Here is a 27607-nt window from a genome sequence, read left to right as displayed (position 1 = left end):
TCCATTGCTCATTTTTACAGGAATTAATTGCTAAATAATTGCAAGGATAAAAATAGAGGTCTGAGATGTTGAGGGTAACTCCTTTAGTCCTCTCTTCTGATGGTGGACATAGGTGTCTCTGACCTAGACTAGATGAAGTCTCTCAGTTGTTTGCAGGATCATCTCTTACAGTAGTAGCATTTAAATTATGAAGCGTCACCATTTTATATCTCAGTTTATATAGCCCATGTGCCACTTTCTAGGGCACCTTAATCAGAGACATTCTGCTAAGGACATCTTATAGATTAAATGATTTATTCACAGTCTTTTTACATAGAAGGTTGTTTTGACAACTTTAGTCTGGTCACCTGCCTTGTTTTCTCTCCTCTGGGCATTTCCTTCCTTTCAGACCTGAGGTGATTCTTTGGCAGTTAAAAGGCAAAAGAAATACATCTGGTTGATAGAAGATATAACATACAGGGTGAAATTGTGAGCATAAATATATTGAAAAATGGAATCTTCAGTTTAGAGCCCAGAATACATATATACACATACATATATGTGTACCAGTATAACTAGGAATGTAAATAATGCTAAGAAAATGTATTTCGTTGTAGTGTTAGGTTTTGAAAAGGAGTAAATATCTTTGAGTCTTGTGAGGAAATGCCGATGTAAACACTAGAGTGGCTTATTTTTAAATGTATGTATAGCTTGCTTTTGCTTCATGGACAAAGAAATCTTTTCCGTAGTTGATTGTAAAATGTGCAGTAGACACAATTGAAGAGACAAGTGTCTCTTAAATTTTTATTTTTCCCCTATGTCAGGGTCCTTGAAATTACTTTGGCTTATGTTTATTCTTCTGACAGAATCTCTCAGGAAATTAGGATATAGCCCTGATTGGAGGACCAATTTTCTATAATAGGAATTGAGTAGGGTGGGTTTTGGGGATTTCTACTAAAGTCTAGGTGCTCAGGCTAACTTTGAGGATCATTTTTTAAAAGTTATTTGATTTTGAGTAACTGATGCAAGTTACGAGTATTTTGTCTTTGGGTGCCTACTGAGTTTTCCTTTTAAGGCTTCATCAGCTCTCCAATATTGCTTTTCCTAACTGTGCGTTGCTGGGTTCTTTGTCAAGTGGAAACTTGTTTTGCCTGTTTGCTCAGGTATCTGTGTGTAGAATCAGCAGTGTGAGGTTGAACTTTTTTTTTTTTTTGAGGCTCTTTTCTCAAAAAACTGTTTTCTGTGTCAGCTACCTATTCAATTTAGACTAGCGATTTTTTTAAAATTGTAGCAAAAGAAGAAATTAAATAATGTAGTTTCCTCTCCCTCTTGCCTTTTTGGTGTAACGCAAACTGAACTAATGGTCAGTGGCAACTGTTGGTTTCTTTGGACTTGAAACTTTTTTTCCCCCCTGAGGTAGATTTTAAAAGTTAGTGAAGAGACATTTGGTAGTTAGCAGATGATTTTTATTAACTACAAACTGAAAAAATGTGGTTTTGAATTTACTGATCTACCAGGTATCCTTAAAGTTGAAGTCCCCTATATCATCAGGTATAGTTTAAAAATAACCTAAACCTCCTGATGTCCAGCTAATGCCCAGTTATAACGCTTTTGAAAACCGAGGATATGAATGTGTATAACTAGACACTGAAAAGATGCCTTCATTTTGATATGTTCAACAGCCATGAAAAACATCTTGACATTCTCATCCATCTTGTTAATAAAATATGCAGTTCTCCATTTCCAAAAGATCAGGTTGTTCTCATGTTGATTCTGGAAATTTGTTTTTTTAGAAAGAAATGATATGGAGTTATAGTTAATGAGCACATTTACTCTTTTTTCTAATGTCTCGAGAAGAGATGCCAACTTACACTTTTCATCGTTGCAAGAAAATATTATCATTTGGGAAAAAAAACCTTGTTAGACTAATTAAAAAATTAGTAAGCTATCAAAAACGTGGCTACCCTCTGCCCCCAAAAAATCCACAAAGACTTAATAGTAGGAAAGTGTAACTGTTGCTCTATTGGAATTTTATGAAAGTCGATAAAATAGAGGTAAGTATTCAGGTACCCTAGGAATATTTGAAATTAGTACCTCTGATTTCTGATCTTCTGACTTTCTAAAATATGTAAATGACCTTATATATTAGTCCCGCTCTTTGTCATTAAAGTGCTTTCACTGCTCTGTTGGCATATATATGAATGAAATTAATTTTGATACAGTTACTCAATAAGAGTATAAAAACTAACAAAAATAGCCACAACTGCCTTGGAGTAATTTTTGTGTTTTCCCTATGTAATTTTATTTAATCCTTACAGCAACCATATGAGATAGGTTTTACCTCTACTTCGAGGATGAAGAAACTGAGACTCAGAGATTGATGTCTTGTCCCAGGTCACATAGCTGTTAAGTGATAGAGCTAGATTTAAATCTATATCTGGCTGTCCTAAAATAATTTGGTCCATGCTATTCAAACAGAAAGTTGATAGCAATGAGAAATTACTTTTTGAGACATCTTATAATTTGATAGTTATTGCTTTCTCAAATTTGTTTTATGAAAATAAAAGTAATTGTACAAATTTTGGAAAGTACAGTATAAAGTAGCCCATCATCTCACTACCCCAAGCCAAGCAGATCATATAGTTATTTTGACAAATTTCCCCCCTCTCTTTTTCTAGGCATTTAAAATAAAGCAAAACTGCATGTAGATGCTTTATTAAAACATATAGCCTCAATCAAATCCTAGTAACAATGTTTTAATATATATATATATGTATATATATATATGCATATATATATGTATGTGTGTATATATATATATATGTATATATATATATATATATATTAGTAAGGTATTGGAACATTTGAATTATTAGAATGTTGGACTCTGATCTTTTAATCACTTGTTTCATAATCATAAAAAAGTATAATTGAAAGTAATCTGTCTTTGAGAACCTAATAATTTAATGAAGAGGGTGAAAGGTTAAAGTCGGTGATTCGCAGACAGGCTAAATAACTATCTCAGACAATGAATAAAGAAAAATTGAATTTATTTAAGGAAAAGGGGTTGGACAATGGGGCTATCCAAAGCAAAGGGCTACACAGCACTGAACCAAAGGATATTGGGTCCATGATGACAGCAAAAATATACTTAGGACAGTGAAACAAGAAAGGGCATAGAAGAAGCAACAGGAGAACCTAGGTTGGGCTGCTTTGGCCTCACTGAGAAGTCATAGAAAAGGGGGTTTAGAGACAGGTTCATGGGGTTAGCCCGGGATGAGCTGCCATTGCCCATTGCTCCCCTGCTTGCAAGTCTTATGGGGTCCCTTAGAGGTTAGGGGATATGTGGCTGTGGGGGAAGGAGAGAGGGAAGGGAATGGCACAGGCGTGCTCCTTGAAGGGAGAGGGCACACTGGGTCCTTTGTCCTGAGCATATTTATCTCTCTTGCTGGTGGAAATCTTGGGGGAGATCTCAGGGGAGGGTCTCAATAGAATATTCATCAGCTTTCCAGGTGCCGTCTTTCAGGGTCCTGGAGTCCACTGAATGGTTGGTGCCAGGGCACAGGGTCATCAGTCAATGTAGCTGGTCCTGAGGCAGCCAAATCTTCACTTGTCTGGTTTTGCTGCTTTTTTGGGCCTGGAGGTGAAAAACAGCTGAGGCCTAGATGTTACCTATAGGGAGGAAAAGGTCAAGGGGTCTAAACCACATGACTAGTGACATGCTAGGGGAGGAGAGGTTACCCTGTGGGTGAGGTTCTTGTTTTCCCAGGTTTGCCCCTTGCTAGGCACTTGGGGCTTTCTGCCCTGGTGAGTTTCTGTACCTGACCCATTGTCCTTGCTCTGTTCATGTCTGTCTAACAGAGTATTTTAGCAACTCCTTTAAAAGACTACTTAAAATTGTTAGAAAATCTTAAAGATAAACTGCTATATTTTTTGATTCATGGGAGCAAAAAAGAATGTTGAGATAAAACATATGGGAGTCGCAATAATTTGAAAGTACTTAATACCCCTGAACTGACTCTTAAAAATGGTTAAGATTGTAAAATTTGTGTTATTGGTATTTTAAAACAAAAAATTTTAAATGTCATTGTAGGCATTTTGGTCTTCTATTACCCTAGAAAAAACTCAATTCTTAATATTACCAACATGAAATATGAGAAATAGCTTATTCATTGCATTGAATCTTAGTGATATGTTGAGGATACCCCACTCATTTCTTAATAATTCACATTTCTGAGAGTAAATGTGGTCCTTCATTGGCAGTATGAAACTACCAGGTAAGTATTAGAAATTTAAAGGAATGTATGCAACTTGCTTAATTAATGGTCACTAAGACAATCCCATAGTGTGTTTTTCCTCTTTGGTCTATTTCTTAGTAATCTGGCATGAGCCCTAAGGTTTTACAGTAATTTAGTAACAACTCAATAAATATAAGTACTATTATAAAGACCAAGATGATGAGAATTATTTCCTGCCTCTGAGGAAGTTTATAGTTATAAAGCATTGTTTCTCAAACTTGATAGTCTCAGGACTCTTTTCACTCTTAAAAATATTTGATAGAGCTTTTGTTTATGTGGATTATGTCTGTGGGTATTTATCATTTTAGGAGTTAAAGCTGAGAAATTAAGTAACAATCATAAACTTTGGGTGTCAATCGATGGTTCTTGGTGCCAATTTAATACCAACAGGAATTCCCAGTTTGAGAGGGGGTGGAGAGAGGAAACTTTATTAAGTGCTAATAGTTCAGTTGTGATAAGCACAACTATGGGAACAGCTCAGTAGTGTTACAGTTCAGTTAAGAGGTAGCACTGGCTATGGAACAGCATGGCTACAAGGTGGCCTTCCAGGTGAGCCTCCTCTCTGGTTAGTTAGCTTTGCTCTGCTTTGGTCTGCTCCACCTGCTTTGGTCTGCTTTGCTCTGCCCTGTGCACTCTGTTCCACTTTGGTCCAGCAAGACGTCTTCAGTGTTTCTGTTTCAACCTTTGATTTTTTTTACCTCCAGCCTTTGATGGAAAGGGAAAGCGTGTTCTCTGAGCCAGAGGGGAGCTAACTGATATAGGCAGAAGTCCCCACCCCTAGTTCCTGATTGGTCCATCCTCATGCAAATGAGAATTCCAAATCCTTGCAGTATGATTGGCCCAAAAGGCACTGTCCTGATTGGTCAGAATGGAGCCACTCTAATAGTTAAGTAAATATGCTGATGGGGATATAGCTGTGCAGTTCTGATTGGATGGGGGAAAACCTCAGCCCTATTGGTTGAAATACAATTCCAGGAACTCCTTTATAAAGGCTTGCTCAGTGGGCAGAGACACAGTGCAGACAGGTAGGTAGTTCATTGTGGGAGGCAACAGGTCATTACAGCTTTCTCCTTGAAAAGGCTAGTGGCTTGTGTAAGAAGCCCCTGTTTAGAACTGGCTGCTAGACTCTGTTTTTTGTTTGTTTTTTAATTTGAGCCCAGTTAGCTACTAGGAGCCCTTCTTGGTATGTATCTTCTTTCTCAAGGTCCACTTGTAAATCACACTTTTAATGAACAGTCACTGTTTTCTAAAATAAAGGTTAATGAGAAGAGGCATTATTTTACCTTTGTACGTCACTTTTAATGTCTGACTTAAGAAGAAGACAGGCAAATTTTCATTGCTTCTTCATACCATTTATTGTACTTTATCATTTGAAGTATATGAAGACAATTCAGCTTTAAATCCTGGATAACTATATAGTTGAGACAGAAAGGAATCTTTTAATAGCATTTTCAGATAACCTTAGATTTTTTGTTTGTTTGTTTCTTTGATACTACACCCAAAGTTGATAACTAGCAGTTTTCTTAAGGGTAGTTGCAGTATGGGATCTTAAGCCATATTAGTAAGTTTTTCATACTCTGTTATGCTAAAATTGACCCATTTCACTTTATATAATAAACACATTTGCTAATATCACCAATCTTATCGTAAAAATATTTAAGTATTGGGAAACTGTTAAGCTCATGGTGGCAGATGACAGTTTTACAAAGTTCTCATTTTTATTTGAAAGCTCAAATTTTATCATTGGGAACAAATACTATCTACTGTTTTCCTTGAAGGGACAGGCTCACTTTGTTCATTCTCGAGAAAAAATTGCCAAATACACAGATGAAACTGAGCTCAAACAAGTGCATATGTTTTGTTCCTCAAGACAACCATATTTGGTGTGTGGCAGAAGTGCTTAGTGTGTATTTCTCATTTTGCTACAAGAATATTAAAGAGATGTACACCGAGTTGGAATTTAATAACAATAATGTTTACATTTTCGTGAAGGATATTCTTAAGTGAAACTGGGGGCTTTTAAAATTTTTTTATTTTAACTATGAGGGCCTGGCAGTGAAGAATACAATGGCTGATACTGTAGTTTGGTGCCATTGTCTTGATTCATGCCAAGGTGTCAGCAGCTTTATTTACCACTAGAGGCCTGGTGCATGAAAATTAATGCACTGGAGGGGGCGTCCCTCAGCCTGACCTGCCCCCTCTCACAGTCCGGGATCCCTCAGGGGTGGGAGGTGACCCGATGATCAGGGGAAGGCGACGCCCCCATCACACCACTGCTGCTGCCACTGCCAGCAGCGCAAGCCTCGGCCAGCCCTGGTTACCTGAGCCTCGGGCGGCCCTGGGCGGCTGGGCAGCCACCATCCAAGGCTTGCCTGCGCCTCGGGCTGGCCCTGGGCGGCTGGGCAGCTGCCATCTGAGGCTTGCCTGCACCTCAGGCTGGCCCTGGGCGGCTGGAGGGCTGAGGGGACTGGGTGCCGCCATCTTGGGGCTTTGGGCGCCGCCATCTTTGAGGGTGTGACAGTCAATTAGCATATTCTCTCCTTATTGGCTGTGAGCGCCACCATCTTTGTGAGGGTGTGACAGTCAGCATATTCCCTCTTTAAAAGATAGGGTTGCTTTTGTATCATCAGTACACCATGTGTACACTTTCCAGATGACCAACACATGATATAAAATCAAGCACTGTCCTGATGGTGAAAAAGGCAAATTCATATTAGTATTATTTTGTAAGTAGTTTTGACCTCTTAGATCCTCAGATAGGGTCTCAGGGATTACCAAAGGTCCACAGACCACACTTTGAAAGCTACTGAGCTAATACAAGTGGTTCTTTGTTTTATTAACACTCTTTTGAGAATCTATTAAAGGTATAGACATTTTTCACAGAAAGATATACTTAAATACCACATTTCATATGTAATTTTCAGAGGATTACAAACTTTCAGAAGCTCTGGAACTATGGTTCTCAAACGTTGCATCAGTCACCTGGATGGCTTGTTAAAACAGCTTGCAAGGCCACATTCCCAAAATTTCTCATTCAGCTAGTCTGGAGTAGAGTCTGAGAATTCGCATTTTTAACAAGTCCCATCAGCATGCCAATGCTGATAATGACTTTCAGAGCAATGATTCTTAACCCTAGACCAGTTAAATCAAATTGCAGGAGTAGGGGTAGGGCTTTTTATTTTTTTTAAACTCTTCTGGGTTGAGAATCATTGCTTTAGGACACATGGAACCCAGGTTAAGATTCCCAAGTCTAGTGAGATTAAGAACATCTAATATTTGTACAACTTTTTATGATTTAGAAAGTATTTTTACAATTATTACTTCCTACTTATAAGCTTATAAGGTAGTTATTATTTCAGGGGGAAAACTGCCTTGGTATTAATGAAGTTTTAGAGTTATAGGAACTCGGCCTTGAGTCTGTAAAATGAACTCAAATTGCTGAACGTTTTTAAGACAGTGCTATGTGTGTGTATATTCCTAAATGGGCATTGGTTTTAGGGGTGGTGAAAGCCTGTTTTTTAGATTTTGGTCCTCCAGGTGTGAGGCAAATAGGGACATGTCTCAGGATAGAGAGGCTCTGGCTGGTGAGTTTTGCTCAATACACTCTGGTTGCTCAGGATTTCTCTCATCCTTTTCTAAGTTCTGTCACCTTCCTTGTGAATGCCTAATTGGGAGTCTACTAGTACCTGTATTTTGCTTCCCACCTCAGGCACCTTTTATCTGCCTTGGAGTTACCCCTCTTTTTTTTTGGCTAGAGCTCCACTGGAGATACTGCTTTCATATTCCACAGCAGCCTAGGGGACAATTGGACAATGTTAGGGAGTCAAAAGGACACAATTTGAACACTTTCCTCTGGCCCCGCCTGTCTAGAATACGTGATCTTCAGCTCTTAAGCTGATGTTTCTTCTTTCAGTGGCACTCAACCTTTTTTCCTTCTTCCCCAAGGAGGAATTATTTCTTTCATTTTTTATTTGTTTGTTTTTAATCCTCACGCGAGGAGTGAGGAAAACCATTAATTTTCAGAGAGAGTGGAAGGCAGAGGGGAGGGGTAGACATTGAGGGAGAGAGACACATCGATTGGTTGGCTCCCGCTTGTGTCCCAACCAGGACCGGGGATTGAACCTGCAACCCAGGTACGTGCCCTTGACCGGGAATTGAACCCGGGAGTGACCCTTGGGTCCCAGGGCCAATATTCTAACCACTGAGAAAATTGGCCAGTGCTGTTCATTTTGTTTTTGTTTTGTTTTGTTTTGGGCTGGAATCTGGGATTCCTTTCTTACCCTTTTTTGCTTCTGGTGATTTCTCCTTGGGTTTGGGAAGGCACACATTCTTGACTACACTTGCTATTTAAATACTTTTCTTAAGTATAAACGTTTTACTTTTTAAATCAGGCCTGTAAAATGGAAAAATTAATCTGTCCAAGTCTGCCTTTGACAAATGAAAAACATGCAGCTTCATTGACTTTATAGAAGTAATTTTGTAGTTTGTTTTCTAAACTGTTATTTTAGAAACAACAGGGAGTGACTCCTGATCTAATGAAGTATAAAATAGTTCTTTATTTAAAGGCTAATATAGTTAGAATTGAAATCAGAAGAGGAAGCAGTAATGACTTTGAATATTAAATAGAAAATGTATTTTTCTTTGTCTTGGAACATTTATTATAAATTAAGCAGGAATCTATTACTGGGTACCTATGGTTCTGAGTATGTTGGACTGCACAAATTTAACCCAGTATATGGAAAACCCCTTTTAAAGAATATGTCACAAAATTTTCTTCAATCCCCAGATTAGAGAAACTGGCATGTAATTTTCTCCTTAAAATGCAATAAAACTGACAATGTTGGGAGACTTTAGAAGGTAGACCTGTACAAGAAAGTTAATAGAATTAGAATATCATGTTGAGATAGGTCTGCTCTGCTAGGTATCCCTCTCTAATTTTGAGGCTGCAAGGGGCACAAGCAGCCAAGATAAAAGTATGATTAAGATATTTAATTCAGTAAAATTATAAGTTACTGTGTTTAATGAATGTTTAGAGATGTTCACAGATTTTTGGAACCACCAGTGCTGACTTGGTGAATGATGAGTCTGTTAGCCAGGAAAGAAAATTACTTTAAAAATTTTATAGCTTTTACATAAGTGTATCATAGCTCAATTTTATTTTATTGAAAGTAATTTTGTCATTGTTCAGAGATTTTTTTTTTTTTTTTTTACTTTAGTGGATTGAATTGATAATGCTTAGGAAAGTAAGTAGGTCATTTTAATATTTTAGATTCTAGTTTTTCCTAATGTTTTTAGAGAGAATAATGAACAAGTCACTTCTGTCACCAAGTACCTTTTTTATCTTTCCAAGCTTACCTTCTATGATTTCCTTTATGTCTGGAAAATAGATACAATATGTATAAGAATTCATGAGTTATTTTGGTTTGTTAAAAAAAAATCTGTATATTATCAGTAAGGTAGATGTTATTTAAAAATTAAGTAAATTGATTATTCCCACCCCCACTCCCCCGCCTTCCCTCTGAGATCCCCCCCACACAGACAATAGGGTGCTGAAGGCCTGGGTTGGGGGGAGGTGGGCTGGAGGAGTCAAAGGGGAAAAGCGGGGGACATATGTAATACCTGCAACAATTAAGAATTATAATAAGAAAAAAAAAAAAAGACTTCATGAGTTGTTTTCCCAGACAATCCCAAACTTCTTTTACTATCACTTTGAGTATCTTTTGTGTATAATCTTCTTACACTTAAGGGGAAAAAATTAAAAATAAATAGGTATGAGATAATACACATTTTTTCTTTGGGTGTATAAGTATAGATCAATGATTTAGTAATTCAAATGATGTACAGTGGTTGTGGCTTTCCTGGCAGTACAATTAGAGTGAAAAATATCTTTAAGCTGTGACTTCGTTACCATAAATAAAAACATCACTTTAAAATACTGCAAACACTTTCGATTTTTCTTCTTTTATTAAATTTTAGAAGTCATAGTTGTTCGTTACAAATTTAATATTGGACAAGGTTGTTCCTTTGAAGCTTTAATTTTAGGCAGTAAAATGCTGAATATAAGTGAAACAATTTTCAGTCTCTAAATTCCTGGTGAATAGATACCAGTGACCTTATTTTTGACATTGAAACGTTTTGAATGGCCCTAATTGAAACTCTATAACATTATAATAAGGAAAATTATCCTACCTAATAAAAGGGAAGTATGCAAATAACCATCACTCCGCTACTCCCACGATTGGGCCGGCTGCAGTCTGCGGGCGGGACTTGGGGTGGCCAATTGGGCTGACAGGAGGAGCAGGAGGCGGGGACTCCCATTCCTCCCACCTGCCCCAACGGCCGGCACTGTGGGAGGACCGATGGAGCCGGTGGAAGGCGCTGGTGGCAGTGGTGGAACTCGGGGTGGCCGATTGCGTGGCTGCCGGCACCAGTTTTCCACCAACAGCAGTTTTCCTCTTGGCGCGGAGCGCCTCCCGATCGGAGTTCCTCTCAGGGTGGCCTATCGCGCTGGTGGGAGGTGCTCCGATCGGCTGGTGGCCAGAGGAAAACTGCTGCTGGCGGAAAACTGCTGCTGGCGGAAAACTGGTGCCGGCAGCCAGGTGAAGGAAGGTCTATTGCACGAAACTTCGTGCAATGGGCTTCTAGTGGAGTATATTGGGGTTAGGTTATGAATTTAGGTTTTTCTCACAGTGCCAGCAACAATGCTTCTTTAAAAATTTCTTTGAATATGTGAAATAATGTAATTCTGGAATAGCATATTTTATAAATGTCTTGAATATGTGAAATAATGTAATTCTGAAGTTAAAAAAGACTTGTGGTACTTAGTTTAGTAGTTGGAGAAGAACAGTTCATCAGGTGAACTTTTTATTGCTACTTGCTTGCCCTGACCTGCCCCAAAGGGCATCTCCAGGAACTGGGTTGCTTAAGCCAGAAACTTGGGAGTCAGTCCTTGTGGCTTTAAAGCCTATCTCAGTTTTCTCGTTTTTGACCCATCTGCACTGCCACTATCCTATTCTAAGCCACCATCAATTTGCCCAGGCTATGGCAAAATTTTTCTTAACCTGTCTCTCTGATTTTGCTCTTGACCCTCTCCAATTTATCTTTTATAAAGTGACTGATAATCCTTTTAAGACTTGGATAGAATCAAGTGTTATTTTCAAAAGTAAAATGCAAATATCTGAACCAAAAATGTGAATAGCATTTGTATTTTCTTGCCTCTCTGCTTTAAATCTTATAAATTATATTAATGTATACAGAGTAGGGAAATGAGTATTCTCAAGCATTTTGAATGAAAATTAAAATTAATAGACTGAATTAGAGGACAGTTTTGGACAAAGAAAGAAATCTGGAAGTTTAATCATCAAAATGCTCATGATAGTTACCTGGATGGTGACATTACAGGTGATTTTCCTTTATGAAAACTTGGTGTTTTGTTTATGTATTTTAAAATATACCTGATATTATCATAGTCAGAAAAACCTTTAAATCTGTTTTCTTTTTGTAAATTAAAAATATAAAATTAAAAGCTGCTTACTTACTATTTTGGTCTACTTATCATGAAGTAAGTAAACATTATGTATATTCGTGTAGTCAACAAATATATTGTTGAGTGCATATCAGGCACTATTCTAGGTATTGGAGATACAAACAGCTCATAAGACAGTGAGGGTACCTCTTTTCATGGAACATCTTGAGTTGGGAGAGACATTAAGCAAATACATGAACAAGGCACTTTCAGGTAGTGATTAAGTACAGAAGGAAAGTAAAACTGACTGATATTGAAAACAATGATGAAAGAGTATTTGTGAGCGTGAGTGACCTTAAATTGGGTGGTCAGCCAAAGTCGCTTATTTCTGAGTTATTTATCTCTGAGCTGAGAACTGCATGACAGAAGGAGCTAGGCAAGTGAAGATCTGGGTCCCAGGTCTTCAGGCAGAGCAGACAGCAAGTGCAAAGTCCCATTGGCTGAAAGGAGTTTGTCATATTCAGGGAACAAAAAGTGAGTGAAGCTTAATGAGAGATAGGGGAGGTGAGAAAGGCCAGCTCACAGAAAGCCTTATAGGTCATAAGGAGTTTGTATTCATATTATATTATTTGTGTTATGGGAACCTATTGCAGGATTTCAAGCAGGGAAGTGACCTGATCTATGCCTTGAAAAGATCACTCTGCCTACTCTGTAAGGATGAATTGTAGGACAGCAGATGTGACAGCAAAGACCAGTTAGAAGGTTATATGCTGAAGTTTAGACAAGAGATTATGGGACTTGAAACAGAGCTGGTTGCTCTGGGGAGTAGACAGACTTGAGATATGTTTGGAAGTACAGTTCATGACATCAAAACTCAGAGAAAGAATTCCTCAACAATAAAATGAGGATAATGGTATCTCACAAGGTGTTACCACAAGGAACTAATGCATGTTGAGCATTTATCATACTTCATGACACACATAAGAGCTTAGTGTGTAAGTTCGCTACTTACCATTATTATTTGTATTATAATAGCATGGAGGTAGTAATACCTAGCTAATAAAAACCTAATCAAATTTAAAGTAGGAAAGAATCATTAATAAATGTATTAGCTAGTAAAGATAAAAAATGCTAATATTTGAAGGTTTTTAAATCCATTGCAATGTAGCTTGTAATTTCATCACCATAATACAATTACTTTAAAATTGTCATTGGCTATTTTTCCTGTTGTCTGTTGATCTAATTAAAATCCTCATCATGCTGGACATTCCATAATGTTGGTGCCCTTTGACTTCCATAAAGTTGTACTTTCATGGTATGTTTTACCTTTCTCAGTGTTTATCTAGTCCCATTCTGCTGCAGATCTTTTCTGGCTCCCCTCCCCCCCCCCTTTTTTTTTCTGTCTAAAAGTTGTGATACTTCTTGTCAGTGTTCTGGTTCTGCATTTTCAAATGTCTGTATTTCCACTTGTTTGTCATATTGTTTCCTCAGATTCAGTAAATCCAAGCTTGAATTGTTTCACTTAACCACCCCTTTCATTTAGTTTGGCCACCAGTCCCAAGAGTAAATGTTTTGGCATTATCTTTTATTGTTCCTTTTTAAATAACTTGTCAACAAACCATCACCACATATTTCTAGTATCCATACATTTTTCTCCAATTTCCCTAGTGTTATGTTGAGTGTTTGATTTGGTTGTCAGCAGTGTTTAAATAACCATTATCTCTTAAAATATAGTTATACATTTGATTTTGTCTTGTGAAGCATGAGGGGAAAGTGAATGCCTCAGACAGAAGTCATGTGTTGCCCAGCACACAGAGGTATTGAAAAAATGTGTTGTTTTTTTTTAAATAAACTGTCCAAATACTAAAGGAAGAGCTTTCTTAGTTCTATGTTTTCTGAGATGAAAGAATCCATTTGAATATTAGCCTTTTTTTTTTTACTCTTTTTGTTATAGAATATAGTACTTCAGTTCTTATTTGTTGATATTGTTAAAGGAATTCTAATGGTTCTTTTTACAAAATTGATTTAATGTAAGATATTTTCCCTCTTTATTTTTAGGTTTTGGAAGGAAGGATGTCGTAGAACATTTGCTGCAGATGGGTGCTAATGTCCATGCTCGTGATGATGGAGGTCTCATCCCACTTCATAACGCCTGTTCTTTTGGCCATGCTGAGGTTGTGAGTCTGTTATTGTGCCAAGGAGCCGATCCAAATGCCAGGGATAACTGGAACTATACCCCTCTGCATGAAGCTGCCATTAAAGGGAAAATCGATGTATGCATTGGTAAGTATTATTTGTTATTATCTAAGTTGTAAGATCAACCTGACAGGTATGAAATTTTAAATATAGTTTTCTGTTCTCTCTTGTTTCCTATTGTGATGGAAATAGCGTTTCCTTAGAATTAGTAGAGTGGGCTTTATTACTTCTTATTCTTAAAGGCAATTATTTTCCATCAAAAGGGAAGTAAAGAGACAGCAATCTAAAGTTGGTTAAGAACAAGATTCACAACATGAACCCTCAAAATGCAAGTCAAATGCTAACTGGTATGGAACTCAATTTTGATAGATTACTGTTATCAAATTTAGTTAATTTACAGTCTCTTTAAAAGACTACTAATTTTCTATCCTTGCATCAATGAGAGCCATTATAAAGTACAAATTCTTACTGAATTGGATGACATATTTGGATGCTTTAGTTTGATTCAAGGAACATTACCAAAGCTTTTCTCTTTATGTTGCTGAAATTGAACACCAGCTATTTTATTAGGACTGGAATGCTTTGAGTGAGTAATTCAAATATAGTAATTCAAAGCTTAATATTTTCAATATGTGCCATAGTCTAGAGGAAAAGCAATTTCGAACAAAATTGAACTTTTCAACCATTTTAAGTATTGAGATTATATACAATTGTATTTAATCAGCATTTCTTTCTCTTTTATAGTATCTAAGTATATATATGTATACTTTAGATTTTGCTTCAGTGTATAATGTTTTTCATTTTAAAATCTAAAATAAGCTTCTAGAGGACAAGCCTAGTTTCTTTTTTGTGTATCATCTGTTTCTTTATACTTAAGACAGTGATGTTTGTTCAACCCATGGCTAGTTGGCTTATATAATTGTTGTCTTCCTGGATGGCATCCATTTCAGTTTAATTAGTTATATTTATGATAAAACAAATGTATATGTCATTTTAAAAATATTTTATTGATTTCAGAGAGGAAAGGAGAGGGAAATGAATAGAGAGATAGAAGCACCAATGATGAGAGAGAATCATTGAACGGCTGCCTCCTGTACACCCCCACTGGGGGTCGAGCCCATAAGCCGGGCATGTGCCCTGACCGGGATTCAAACCGTGACCTTTTGGTTCATGGGTTGATGCTCAACCACTGAGCCATGCTGGCTTGGCTTAATTTATTTTCTGAGATTGGTCCTCCACCCTCCTACCATTTCTGTTTAGGTAGACACAATTGGTTTCTGATATTCCCAAATGAATAGACTGATGTAGAGATCTTGAGAAGGTAGATAAATAGAAGTTCTGTTATGGGACCTTTAAACTAACAAAGACATCTCTTGAATCTTGATGTAAAATTTCCTACTGCCTTCACACTATTTACATGTTTACCATACTCCTATCTCTCCTTATACTCTGTGATTCTCCAGTGAGAAGGGGACAGAGCATGTTCCCTTTGGGTTCCTCAGCAGGGAATGGAGAGCTTACTGGCTTCCACAGCAAACAGTCCTAAAGAAAATAGAGGTGCATAGTCTTCTAACACTTATGGGATTTTCAATATTTGGAATACTCCAATATCTAGATTTGAAGCCCAGAAAGCCTAATGAAAAATAGCAACCTTTCTCAGCCAAAGAGGGGAAGATAGAATGAACAATCAGAATACATATTCAGGACTGCTTAAGGGGACAGATAAACACCTAAATGAAAAGTTAAAAATAAAAAGATCCCTCTGATAAATGAAAGTGTAGTATGAAACAAACTTCCTGGGACCAAAAAACATCTAATTTTTTTTTTCTAAAATAGAAAATTCAATAGATAAATTAAAGAAAGACAGTGTTAGTTATCTGGAAGATCATTTGTGAGAAATGTCCCCCAATACAGAGCAAAATGTTAGCATATGGAAATCATAAAGAAAGAAATAAGTAAACCCAAGAAGTCAACATTATTTTAAAACCTTACATGTGTATAAGAGTTCCAGAGAGTAGGGGGTGGGGAGGAGGAAGAAATAACTGATGTAGAGATTAATAATAATTAAATGATAAGCAGAGAAAAACTTGGGTCTTGAGTTTAAAAAGACTTATGGAGTTTCATGCTGTATTGATGAGAAGAAACTGAGGAAGATGTATGAACTTTTCCCTGTATAAAGAATAAGTTGCCTACAAAGGGGGAAAAAGGAGATAAAAGACTTTCCATTCACAACTTTGAAAACTTGAAGACAGTGGAATACTTTCTAAAAAGAATGGAAGAAAAGGATTAAACTGTAATTCTCTGATAAAGAGCAGTGCTTCGGCTTTTGGGGAGTAAGAAAGACTGAATAGAGCAAGTGACATTATTTTAGAGAAATAAAGTTCCTGCCACTTGCTTTCTTTTTCTTTTTCTTTCTCTTTACTTTCAAATAATTCTTGGGAGCCCAAAATTCAAACTGCTACTTAAAATCTAATAATGAGAACTTCAAAAAAAAAAAATCTTTATTTTCCACACTCAGTGGCATTAAGTCAAAGAGACCGGGGTCTTTGAGCAAATTACTTACTCTCTTTAGCTATTAAAATGGGGGGTAATAACTACTTCATATAGGTGTTAAGAAGTTTAAATGAAGAGAATGCAAGTAAAGCACCTTAACGTAATATCTGTGTAGATAGTGCTGTCATAATTACTTACCCTGCCCTGCTTGTCTGGTTTCTCTAACCATATCCTCATTTTACTGACCATGTTTCCTTGTAATTCATAGCGCTTATTACCTGAAATGATATATTTGTTTAGTTATATATTTATTTGCTTGTTTTCATCTCTCTGTGTACTCTTTTCCACTCTGTGCCTGAATTAGAAACACAGGAACCTTGAATACCTTATCTTGTACTGTATCCCCACTGTAATATCCTCTGTGTCAACTCAGAGTAAAATGTGTATTCTGTGCCAGAACCTCATGGTGGTTTTATTTTGCATTTTCCTGATTAGTATATTGCTGAACATCTTTTCATGTGCTAGTTGTGGCCATTGGTACACATTTTTTTGAAAAATGTCTACTTACATCCTTTGTCCATTTTTTAAATTGGATTGTCTTTTTGTTATTGAGTTGTAAGAGTTTTTTTAATATATTCTAGATATGTTTCTTACCAGATAAATGATTTGCAAATATTTTCTTCCACTGTGTTGTCTCTTCACTTGCTTGATAATGACCTTTGAAGCAAAAAAAATTTTTAGTTTTGATGATTTGATTAATAGTCAAATCTGCTTTTTCCTTGTTTGTTTGTGGTTGGAGTCACAAGTTTAAGAATCCATTGTCAACAAGTTGAATAATCCAATCCCTTAGGGTATAAAGATTTAACCCTATGTTTTTTTTCTAAGAGTTTTATAGTTTTAGCTCTATTTTTATGTGTTTTTTTTTATCTATATGGAGTTAATATTTGTATATGATGTGAGATACAGGGTCCAATTTCATTCTTTTGCATGTGCCTACCCAGTTTTCCATACAGTTCATAACATCCCTTTATAACACTTTTTATTTCTGTAAGCTTGGTAGTAATGCGCCCCTTTCATGTGTGATTCTAATTATTTGAGTCTTATTTTTTTCTGGGTCTGTTTAAGCTGAAAGTTGGTTAGTATATATTATTGTGCACCTTGGTAGTTCATTCCTATTTGTTGATGTATAGTGTTTTATCATATGGATGTAGCACAGTTGGTGGATGTTGGGTTGTATCCAGTTCCTAAATGTTCTGAAGAAGGCTTCTGTGAACATTGGTTTATAGGTCTTGGTGTGAACATATTGTTTCATTTCTTGAGTGGATGCCTAAGAATGGAATTGTTGAATGGAATGATAAGTGTATGTTGAACCTAATGTTTGAATGAGATGAGCATATTTTTATGTGACTACTGGTCATTTGTGTATATTCTTTGGGTGGTCTCAGTTCAGATCTTTTGACCTTTTGGGGTATTATTGTTGACTTGTGAGAGCTCTTTTGTGTTATGGACATGGATCTTGGTTAGATGTGTGTATTCTTAATGCTTTCTCCCAGTCAGTACTTTGATTTTCGTTTTCTTAGTGGTGTCTTTAGACAAGCAAAGGATTTTATTTTTGGTAAAATCCAACTTGTCAGTTAAATACAGATATATTTGGTGTCTCACTAGCATTGGAATAATAAAGTAAGATTTTTATTAGACAATTATTTTTAGGTTAAAAACAGTTTCTAATGAAATAAGATTATAGTTTTAATTACATTGTGGAAATGCAGAAAGCAGTTTTTTGGTTCAAGGGTCTCAGAAGTGCTTTATAACAACTTGTTTAGGATATATGTTTTTAATTAAAATGAAAGAATAAGCTACTCCATAATGAAAAATTGAACATATTATGTAGCTTATATTTAAGATTTAAGAGTAAAGTCAAGTATATCTTGTTTAATTAGGAAATAATTACTTAAAATACACGGTTATTTCTGAGATAACATTGTTTGCCCCTCCTATTTGGAAATATATTTTTAGCATTTGGGAAATATATTATTTTTAATAGCTTGTTGCCTGAATCATTCCATAAAGGAGCACTCATTAATTCCTAATAGTTAAACGTGTTTATTTTTTGTTTTTGTTTTTGTTTTGTTTTTGTTTTTTTGTTTATGCTTTCCCTCTGCTTTCTGAGATCAAAAGACACATAGATGTTCTTTGAGCTATTTCTTCATGTCATTGACTTTGGTAGAATTCTCATAGCTTTTCATATTCCCACAGTATTGAGACAGGAAGTCTGAACAGTTTAAAGTACCAAGGACTACTCTTTTTTTTAAAAAAATGTTTTTATTGATTTCAGAGAAAGGAAGGGAGAAATAGAAACATTAAAGATCAGAGAGAATCATGATAGACTGTCTCCTGCATGCCCCCTACTAGGGATGGAGCAGAAACCCAGGCATATGCCCTGACTGCGAATGGAACCATGACCTCCTTGTCCATGGGCAGATGCTCAACAACTAAGTCACACCACATGGGCAAGGACTAGTCTTTCTAGCTCTAGAAATATAGTAGCCCTTTGTCCACTGAATATATTTACTTCCCTTCCCCCCCCCCCCCAACAAAATGTGAGTGGGAACAAAATATGTAACTTCTGAGCAGAAGTGTTAAGAATAAGAGCACAGTTTACCATAGTTTGTTTTTTCTTATCTTGGTTATTTAGGGTATCACATTTTAACACAGAGCCCTCTTCAATGTCAGAGCCTGTGAGTAAGGGAACTCCCCTGCTGTCATTTTCTCAACTTGTAGTGTGAGCAAGAAATGAACTTTTTTTGCTAATAAGCCTATGAAATTCTGGAGCACTTTATTATAGCAGCATAATCTAGACTACCCTGACTGATAACACATTATTTATGACATTAAATCCATAACAAAGAAATTATTACTTAAGAGTAATGACTTGTCTGAGAAAAGTATATCATGGAGGTAATCCCCAAGTGAACCAGGGTCCGAAATCTATACTAATAAAAGGGTAATATGCTAATTAGACTGGATGTCTTCCGGACATCCTTTCTGACAAAGCCGGGGCCTTGGCTGGCCTGCAAACTGCCCCCGGCCCCTTGCCCAGGCCACCTTGCCCCCAGCAGGGATCTCCACCCCATCAGGGGGCGTGGCCGGCCTGCAAACCATTGGCAGCCCCTTGCCCAGGCCGGCCCCGCCCCAGCGGGGACCCCCAACCTGATCGGGGGCAGAGCCGGCCTGCAAACTCCGCAGCCCCGTCTCCCAGTGGCCTCCCCCCGCCCCAATCTGGGACCCCCTTCAGGGCAGGCCAGCCAGCCTCCACCCATGCACCAGGCCTCTATCCTATATAATAAAGGGTAATATGCAAATTGACCCTAACAGCAGAATGACCAGAATGACCACTGGACCGGTCAATATGAGGCACACTGACCACCTTTTGGTCCCTTTCCCAAGCCGGCAGGCTCCGATCGCCTGATGGCCACCCGCTACGGGGGCAGGGCCGTTGAGCGGGTGGGAACAGCCGACCTCTTGGTCCCTTCCCCTGGCCATCAAGCACCGATCACCCGATGGTGAATGAGGAACCGGGGGTGAGTGGCGGTGGGGGCAGCCGGCTGCAGGCAGCTGGGAAAGATGGCCCTGATCGCAGGCCAGGCCTAGGGACTGTACCCGCGCACGAATTTCGTGCGCCAGGCCTCGTACAGTATAAAATACCTTCCTGCTTGCTAATTAGCATATACAATTGATACATATATAGTGATGAATTAAATTACAGTTGCTGTAATCAAAATATGTTTACTTTCTAATTTGGCTGTAGGACCAGTAATAGTCTCTTAAACCGAGTCAGGTAAGGTGTGAACTTGAACATGCTCCCAATTAGTTAGTACCTTTTTATATGCTCCTGTAGTATTCTGCTTAGGTCTTACTTGGTTCTTTCTGCCTGGTAGATTGTTAGTTCTCTGTGGTAGGGGACTAACAACCTTATTCCTTCTTGTGTTTTTATTTCTATCACTGGTATCTAATTGTATACTCAAGAAATGTGTGTGCAATGACAAATTCACAAGATGGTGGCTCAATTCTATCTGGCTTTTTTGCATTAGTCTGTGTTGGTGTGGGTAATGAAGCTGAGTAATTTTCTATTTCTTCTTGATTGGGTGATATTTTGAGGTTCTTTCATTTTAAAGTAATGTGAATTTGCAGTATGCCCAATGCTCCCATATTCAAATACAAATATAAAACACGTTTTATAGTCAGATATAAATTGTGTCACATTATCTGCCATTTGTCAAATCATTACTATTCTTCCTTAGGGTGGGTTTATTGAATGGTGATTCTAATCAAGCATTGACTTCTGGTTACAGTGGATTTTTTAAATAAAGAATGGGCAATCAAACATTTGTTGTTGTTACTTGCAGATTAAACCCATGAGTTGCTCCTGTCAGAAACTGAGGAGTTGAGGTAGGGAGGAAGAAGAGAGAAAAAGGCAATGCTGGTAAATTTACCCAAAATTGTTATGGATAGATGATACACAACAATGAAATGTTTTCCCATGGTACTTAGCCAAATAATTTTAATAATATTCAGATTCCCTATCATTTACCAGTGAAGAAAGGAGAAAGTTGTTAGTTTGCCACCTTCTATAGAGCTGATACAGAGTTGTTATAATAGAAATCTTTTCTTAATTGAGAACTAAAAGTTCTCTCTGCTTAGTGAGATTAATAGTACATTTATCGATCAGACCGTCAAACCTCAGAGGGAACGTAAGGGAGGGTGGGGGTAAGGGGGAGAGATCAACCAAAGGACTTGTATGCATGCTTATAAGCATAACCAATGGACACAGACACTGGTGGGGGGGGGGGTTGAGGGCATGAGGGGGGTGGTGGAGGGGCAGTGGGGGAGATAAGGACACATATGTAATACCTTAATCAATAAAGGAAAAAAAAGAGTACATTTATTTAAGCATAAAAAAGTTCATTCTTTAAGTCTGTCAAACAAATTCTTCTTTATTCTTAGTTTAGCTTTTTAGATCATCTAATATTTAGCAAGTTTACAGTGGTAGATTTACTTTAACCTAGCTTTACAAAAAAATAAAAATAAAAATGAAGTCCCGAAATAATCTATTTACTAAAACTTAAACTAAGTTTTTATTATAACTCAGTCCTAAAGTAATATCCCTCTCATAATTTCCTTGTAATACCATTTTGTATATCTGCTATCTAGAAAGATATATTTACTTTCCTTGTACAAACTATGTTCATTTAAATTACCTGATCACTTCCCAAAGAGTAACAATTTTCTAGTCTTCTCTTAACAATATTATTAGAAGTAATAGATGTTCATTAAGAAAAAATGAGAAAACTGTCAGACTTTGTTTATATGTCTGTTTAGACCTAGCCTATCCAATATTATAGCCATTAAATGAAAATTAATTAAATTAAAAATATTAAAATTTAGTTCTTCAGTAGCACTAGCCACATTTCAAGGGCTTAATAACCATACCTGGCTCTTGGTTATCTTATTACAAAGTTCAGATATAGAAATTTCCATCATTATAGTAAGTTTTGTTAGACAGTACTGGTTGATTCATCGTACCTATGCACATAGTCCTTTTTAAAATTAAACTAGGATCATTCCATGCATACTGTTTGTTTTCTCATTTTTTTCACATTGTGTTGTGAACATACTTTATTATCAGTGAATATTTTTATCTTATCTCATTTTTAAAGGCTGTGAAGAATTATATAGAAACTAGTGTCCCGGTGCACGGATTCATGCCATGCACATTGAAAGGAAATTAATTAGAAGAAATACTTTAATATTGCTATTTGCATCTTGCTAATGAAAAGAAAATAGGATTCTACCGAGTCTCCTATCTACCTACTCCAGGAATTCTGTGAGGATCAAATGAGATGAGGCATGGGAAAACGCTTCACAAATGTTTGCACCTGGCTATAAAGCAAGTTGTGTTCCTGGGCTGAAGAAATTCCAAGGGGGCTAGTCACTAGGGAGAGGAAGCGGGTGTTCCTACGTGACGTCATTACCTGGTGCCTACAGCAACTGTTTCCGGCCTGGGCTGGGCTGTGGGCCGCATTTTGCACCATGGGGTCTTGGCAGTGTTGGCTGCAATATGGTGGGGTGTCGCTCCTGGGTGGTGGCGGGGCTTGTGTCCCACTTGGGGGAAGCCAAGTGTTGGTTTGTCGGCACCAGGTCCGTGGTGCTTTTCATTTTTAAATGGCCAGTGTGCGTCATGGCAGCTCCTGCGTTAAGCATCTGCCCCCTGGTGGTCAGTGCACATCATAGCTACCAGTCTGACAGATGGACACAGCCTTTTATATATATAGACTAGAGACCCGGTGCACGAAATTCATGTACGGAGGAGGGTTGTCCCTCAGCCCAGCCTGTACCCTCTCCAATATGGGACCCCTTGAGGGATGTGCGACTGCCCGTTTAGGCCCGATCGGGATCGGGCCTAAACGGGCAGTCGGACATCCCTCTCACAATCCAGGACTGCTGGCTCCCAACTGCTTGCCTGCTTGCCTTCCTGATTGCCCCTAACCACTTCTGCCTGCCAGCCTGATCACCCCCTAACCACTCTGCTGCCAGCCTGTTTGCCTCCAACTTCCCTCCTCTGCCGGCCTGGTCACCCCTAACTGCCCTCTCTGCAGGGTTGATCACCTCCAACTGCCCTCCCTTGCAGGCTTGGTCCCTCTCAACTGCCCTCCCTTGCAGGCTGGGTGCCTCCCAACTGCCCTCTCCTGCTGGCCATCTTGTGGTGGCCATCTTGTGTCCACATGGGGGCAGGATCTTTGACCACATGGGGGCAGCTATATTGTGTGTTGCAGTGATGATCAATCTGCATATTACTCCTTTATTAGATAGGACTAGAGGCCCAGTGCATGATTGAATCATGCACGTGTAGGGTCCTCTACACGCTTTTGCTTTTCGCGGTGGAGCTGGGTGCCTGTCCGCTGGTGCACCAGGCCTTTCAGCAGCCTCCGGCTCGGCGGAGGCTTCTGAAAGGCCTGGTGCCGGAGCAGACAGGCACCCAGCTCCCCAACTTTTGATGGTCCGCAGCCGCTGAGGGGGGCTACCCTGCTGTTGAGAGGCTTCTGAGGAGGCCTGCCATGGACACCCAGCTGCGCCTCTCAACGGCAGGGTAGCCAGGTGTCTGCGGCAGCCCCCCTCAGCGGCCGTTGAGAGGCGCAGGGGGTGGGAGTCCCGCCCCCTGCGCCTCTCAACAGCAGGGTAGCCCCCCTCAGTGGCAGGGGATCCGTGCCTCTCAATGGCCGGATAGGCCACCCCGAGTCCCGCCCCCCAGCCTCCCGCCGCCCAATCGTGGGCGTAGCGGAGTGATGGTAATTTACATGTTACTCTATTATTAGATAGGATAGAGGCCTGGTACAGGGGTGGGGGCCAGCTGCTTTGCCCTGAAGGGCGTCCCGGATCAGGTGGGGGTTCCCTTGGGGCGTGGGGTGGCCTGAGCGAGGGGCCTGTGGTGGTTTGCAGGCCGGCCATGCCCCCTGGCAACCCAAGTGGAGGCCCTGGTATCTGGAATTTATTTTCCTTCTACAATTGAAACTTTGTAGCCTGGAGCAGAGCCAAACCTGGGGCTCCCTCCGAGCGGCCGGCAGCCATTTGTGTTGGGGTTATAATTGAAACTTTGTTGCCTTAAGCGGGTGGGCCCGCCAGGGTGTGCGGAAAGCTTTGCTTCCCCTGTTGCTGGCAGCAACCCTGGCCTGCTCTCTCAAGCTCTATTCTGCCGCCATTTCTGTTTGAATTTGTTTACCTTCTATAATTGAAACTTTGTAGCTTGAGTGGAGGCTTAGGCCAGGCAAGGGCAGGCGGAAAGCTTGGCTTCCCCTGTTACCTAGGAAACCTTGCTCTCTGTGGCTGTAGCCATCTTGGCTTAGGTTAATTTGCATACTTGCTCTGATTGGATGGTGGGCGTGGTTTGTGGGCGTGGCTTGTGGGTGTGTTGGAGGTATGGTCAATTTGCATATTTGTCTATTATTAGATAGGATAATCATTATTTTTTAAATCAGTCACCTACTTTAGGCAATTTAGACTATTTCTAATCTTTAAATTGTTTTTATAAACATTACTTAATGACTATCCCTTTCATTACTAGTAAATACAAGTTTAAACCTTAATTATTTTAGGATAAATTCTGGAAAGCCACAGCTTCTTAATAAAAGATAAAGAAATCATGGCTGTTGGAGAATTCAACATTAGGACTCTTTAAAAATTTTTTTTAAAAAGCAAGTTTAATCTTTTATTTTTTATTTTATTTTTTTTTTTTTTTAAATCCTCACCAAAGGACATGCTTAGAGGGAGGGAGGGATACATTGATTAGTTGCCTTCCATAGGTGCCCTGACTACGGATTGAACTCTCAACCTAAGTATGTGTCCTGACCGGGAATTGAACCAGAAACCCTTTGGTGCACAGGAGGATGCTCAACCAGCTGAGCCACTCCGACAGGGCGAGGGCTCTTTATTGAGTCTGTCATATTATCTATCCATATGTCATCCATAAATGAGCTAGATTAAGAAAAATCATTTCCCACACCTTCCTTACTCTTCATAAAAATTCATTGAAAATTCAGCAAAGCCTTGAGAATTTGATTCACTGGCTTTTGTTTCATTATTGTCTCATTTCCCTTATCCTACCTGAATACCTTCCTTTGGCATTTTTAACAGCAATTTTCCATATAAAAATTGAATTGGGATCTTTTTTTAAAAGTCTCAATGTAGTATTTTCATAAAAAAGTAAAAGTTGGCAAAATTCCGTACCTGTATACTTACAAAGGAGAAGGCAAGCCAAGAATGCTAGTAATTTTTCCCCTCTGAAATAATCCCCACTGATAGTGAGCACCGTTATTTTGATGACTTGCCTGTTTATTTTCAGCAGTTTTCAAGAAGGTGAAAGTATTTATGCATTTACCTAATAAATTTGGGACTACTTAAGTAGACATTCTGGATAATGGTGGCAAATATGTGTGTTGAGTTTCATATTTGTATATTGCATTTTATTAGAATAACCAGAAAAACACCAATATGCATGCCTTTATTCTCCTAAAGCCTTAAGAAATAAGTCAAAGATGCTTAAAGTAGGAAGGGGGAGAGGGAGGAATTGTTAAAAAAAAAAAAAAAGAATAAAAAAACCCACATTCATTTTTTTAAAAGTGATAAAAGGCTTTGCTTATTGCTCAATCTGCCTATTAAAGGAATTATTTATACATTTGCATTTACTTCTAGGCTAACCATGATGGCTCAGAACAATCTGTGGATTTCAGTGAGATGCCTGGCTTAAGTTTGAGGTTGTATGAAAATGGTATTTGAGGCAAATGGCTCATGTAACCCAGTCAGTTCTCGCTTTACAGGTTAGCATGTTATCTGAAACTCGTTTCATAATAGGACTGTGTCCTCACTTTGTGTAGTTCTGCAGTAACTGAGATTTCAGAGGAGGTCCAGATTGACAATAAAGATTTGTTGAGTCCTTCTCACTCCTTTCCAGCTGACCAAAGTAGAAAGTTGTAAAGTATAATAATTGCAATTTCAGGCTTTAAAAAAATATATTATGTACTCTCTTTGTTCTTTTAATTATTGGAATCTGTTGATTGTCCTTAAAATGGGGTGGGTGTTAGGCTTTTTAACGGAACCAGGATGAAGAATGTAAACCTCACTGTGAGTTGTTTTATTCTGCCCTCAGATATGACAATATAAGTAAGACATTAAGAAATCCCACTGTTTGTCCAAATATTTATTTCATGTCACACCTAAAAATGTCAAAATTTGCTGTGATATAAGTAATCATGATTAGAGGTAGAGGGAATATATTTTATTTTGCCTGTTTGGGGCACATATTTGCATTGTTGGCCTTTTGAAAAGAATATGTCTGAGCATGAGGGTTGAGGGGAAATATGGAAACATTCTAGTGGCTCACTTAAAATGGAACCCTAGCTGTCATGGATTGTTTTCCATGTCATTTCCAAGTTGTGGTTTCACATTTTCCCACAGGGGCTTGTTTGATGAGATGGGAAGAGGACATTGGCCATAGGAGTAGATAAGGTATTTAAGACCAATGTATGCCTTTCAGAATTCACATAAGGGGGAAAACTTGAAGTTTACAGTTCTGGGATGACCTTGGCTTGCACTTGTGTAGAAAGATAAGATAGAAATTAAATGAGTGGGTTAGAAGTAAGTATGAATTCCATTTTATGATTTAAAAACTGATCTTGCACAAATAATTTAGTTGCCTTGAACCTCAGCGGGCATCATACCTACTGCATTGGGTTGTTATGGGAAGATAGTGAAGTAAAAAAGCAGGAAGAGCCCCAGTAAATGCTTGTTTCCTTCCACTCTTTTTTCCCTTGGGTAGTAACAGTCAGGTGTTCTCATAGATCAGTTTTGTATTCTGACACTGTAAAAGCTGAGTGACTGACTAGTTGGCAGTTACCATATGCCACTCTTTGTTGCCATCAATGTGAATTAGTGTTATATCCTTTGTTTCATAGCCTTTGTAATGTCGTCAACTTGAATTCTGATTTGATAAGACATAAAGTCACACACACCCCCATTGCAATTTAGGTCTTTTAACCTATTCAGTGGGAATGTTGCAGATAGGATAATGGGAAATTATAGTGTAACCGACATTTTCCCCACAAATATTTTAATAGCTGAAGTATGAAGTTATAGTGATTGGCTATGACTGAGTATAGGTATGAATAATGATTAATATTTTTAAAGCAAATTAATTATGAGTGGATAGTTCTTCAAGCTGCCAAAATTGTAATACACTTGGAATGAGAGAAGCGAAAGTAGAGGCGGGATTACATTAAAAGAAAAAGACAATCTTTTTCTCCTCAACATAGGGTAAAGGAGCTGAGGTGGGATATAAAAAAAATGTAATTGAATACTGTCCTTAAGAATAATTGCTAATAGGGTAATTTATTAAATTCAAAAAAAGAAAACTAATTATTTAAAAAATTATTGGGTAAATTTCTCAAGAAATGAAAAATTAAGAGTTCTATTCCTTGGCTCCTTCAAATTGAAAGTACAACAGTATATTTAAGTTTCAAGCTGTTGTATCAGTTCTCAGAAGTATAGGGGAATACTAGGTGTATCAGTTAATAATGTGGATGTTTTTCCATAGATGGAGTTACACATATGTTGATATATATGCGAT

At 38.3% G+C, this 27607-nt stretch overlaps 1 protein-coding gene across 1 annotated transcript in view; it reads left to right on the top strand.

Annotated features, from left to right (window-relative positions):
- TNKS (tankyrase) overlaps window positions 1-27607 on the top strand; it is a 163346-nt gene that overhangs the window by 7820 nt on the left and 127919 nt on the right. The window contains exon 2 of the mRNA XM_054720078.1: window positions 13801-14025. Coding sequence (XP_054576053.1) covers window positions 13801-14025 — 225 coding nt within the window. The remainder of the gene's footprint in view (window positions 1-13800; window positions 14026-27607) is intronic.

The sequence above is a fragment of the Eptesicus fuscus genome, chromosome 8, assembly GCF_027574615.1.
Source record: "Eptesicus fuscus isolate TK198812 chromosome 8, DD_ASM_mEF_20220401, whole genome shotgun sequence".
Taxonomy (NCBI): Eukaryota; Metazoa; Chordata; class Mammalia; order Chiroptera; family Vespertilionidae; genus Eptesicus; species Eptesicus fuscus.
This window is presented reverse-complemented; position numbering and strand designations above follow the sequence as displayed.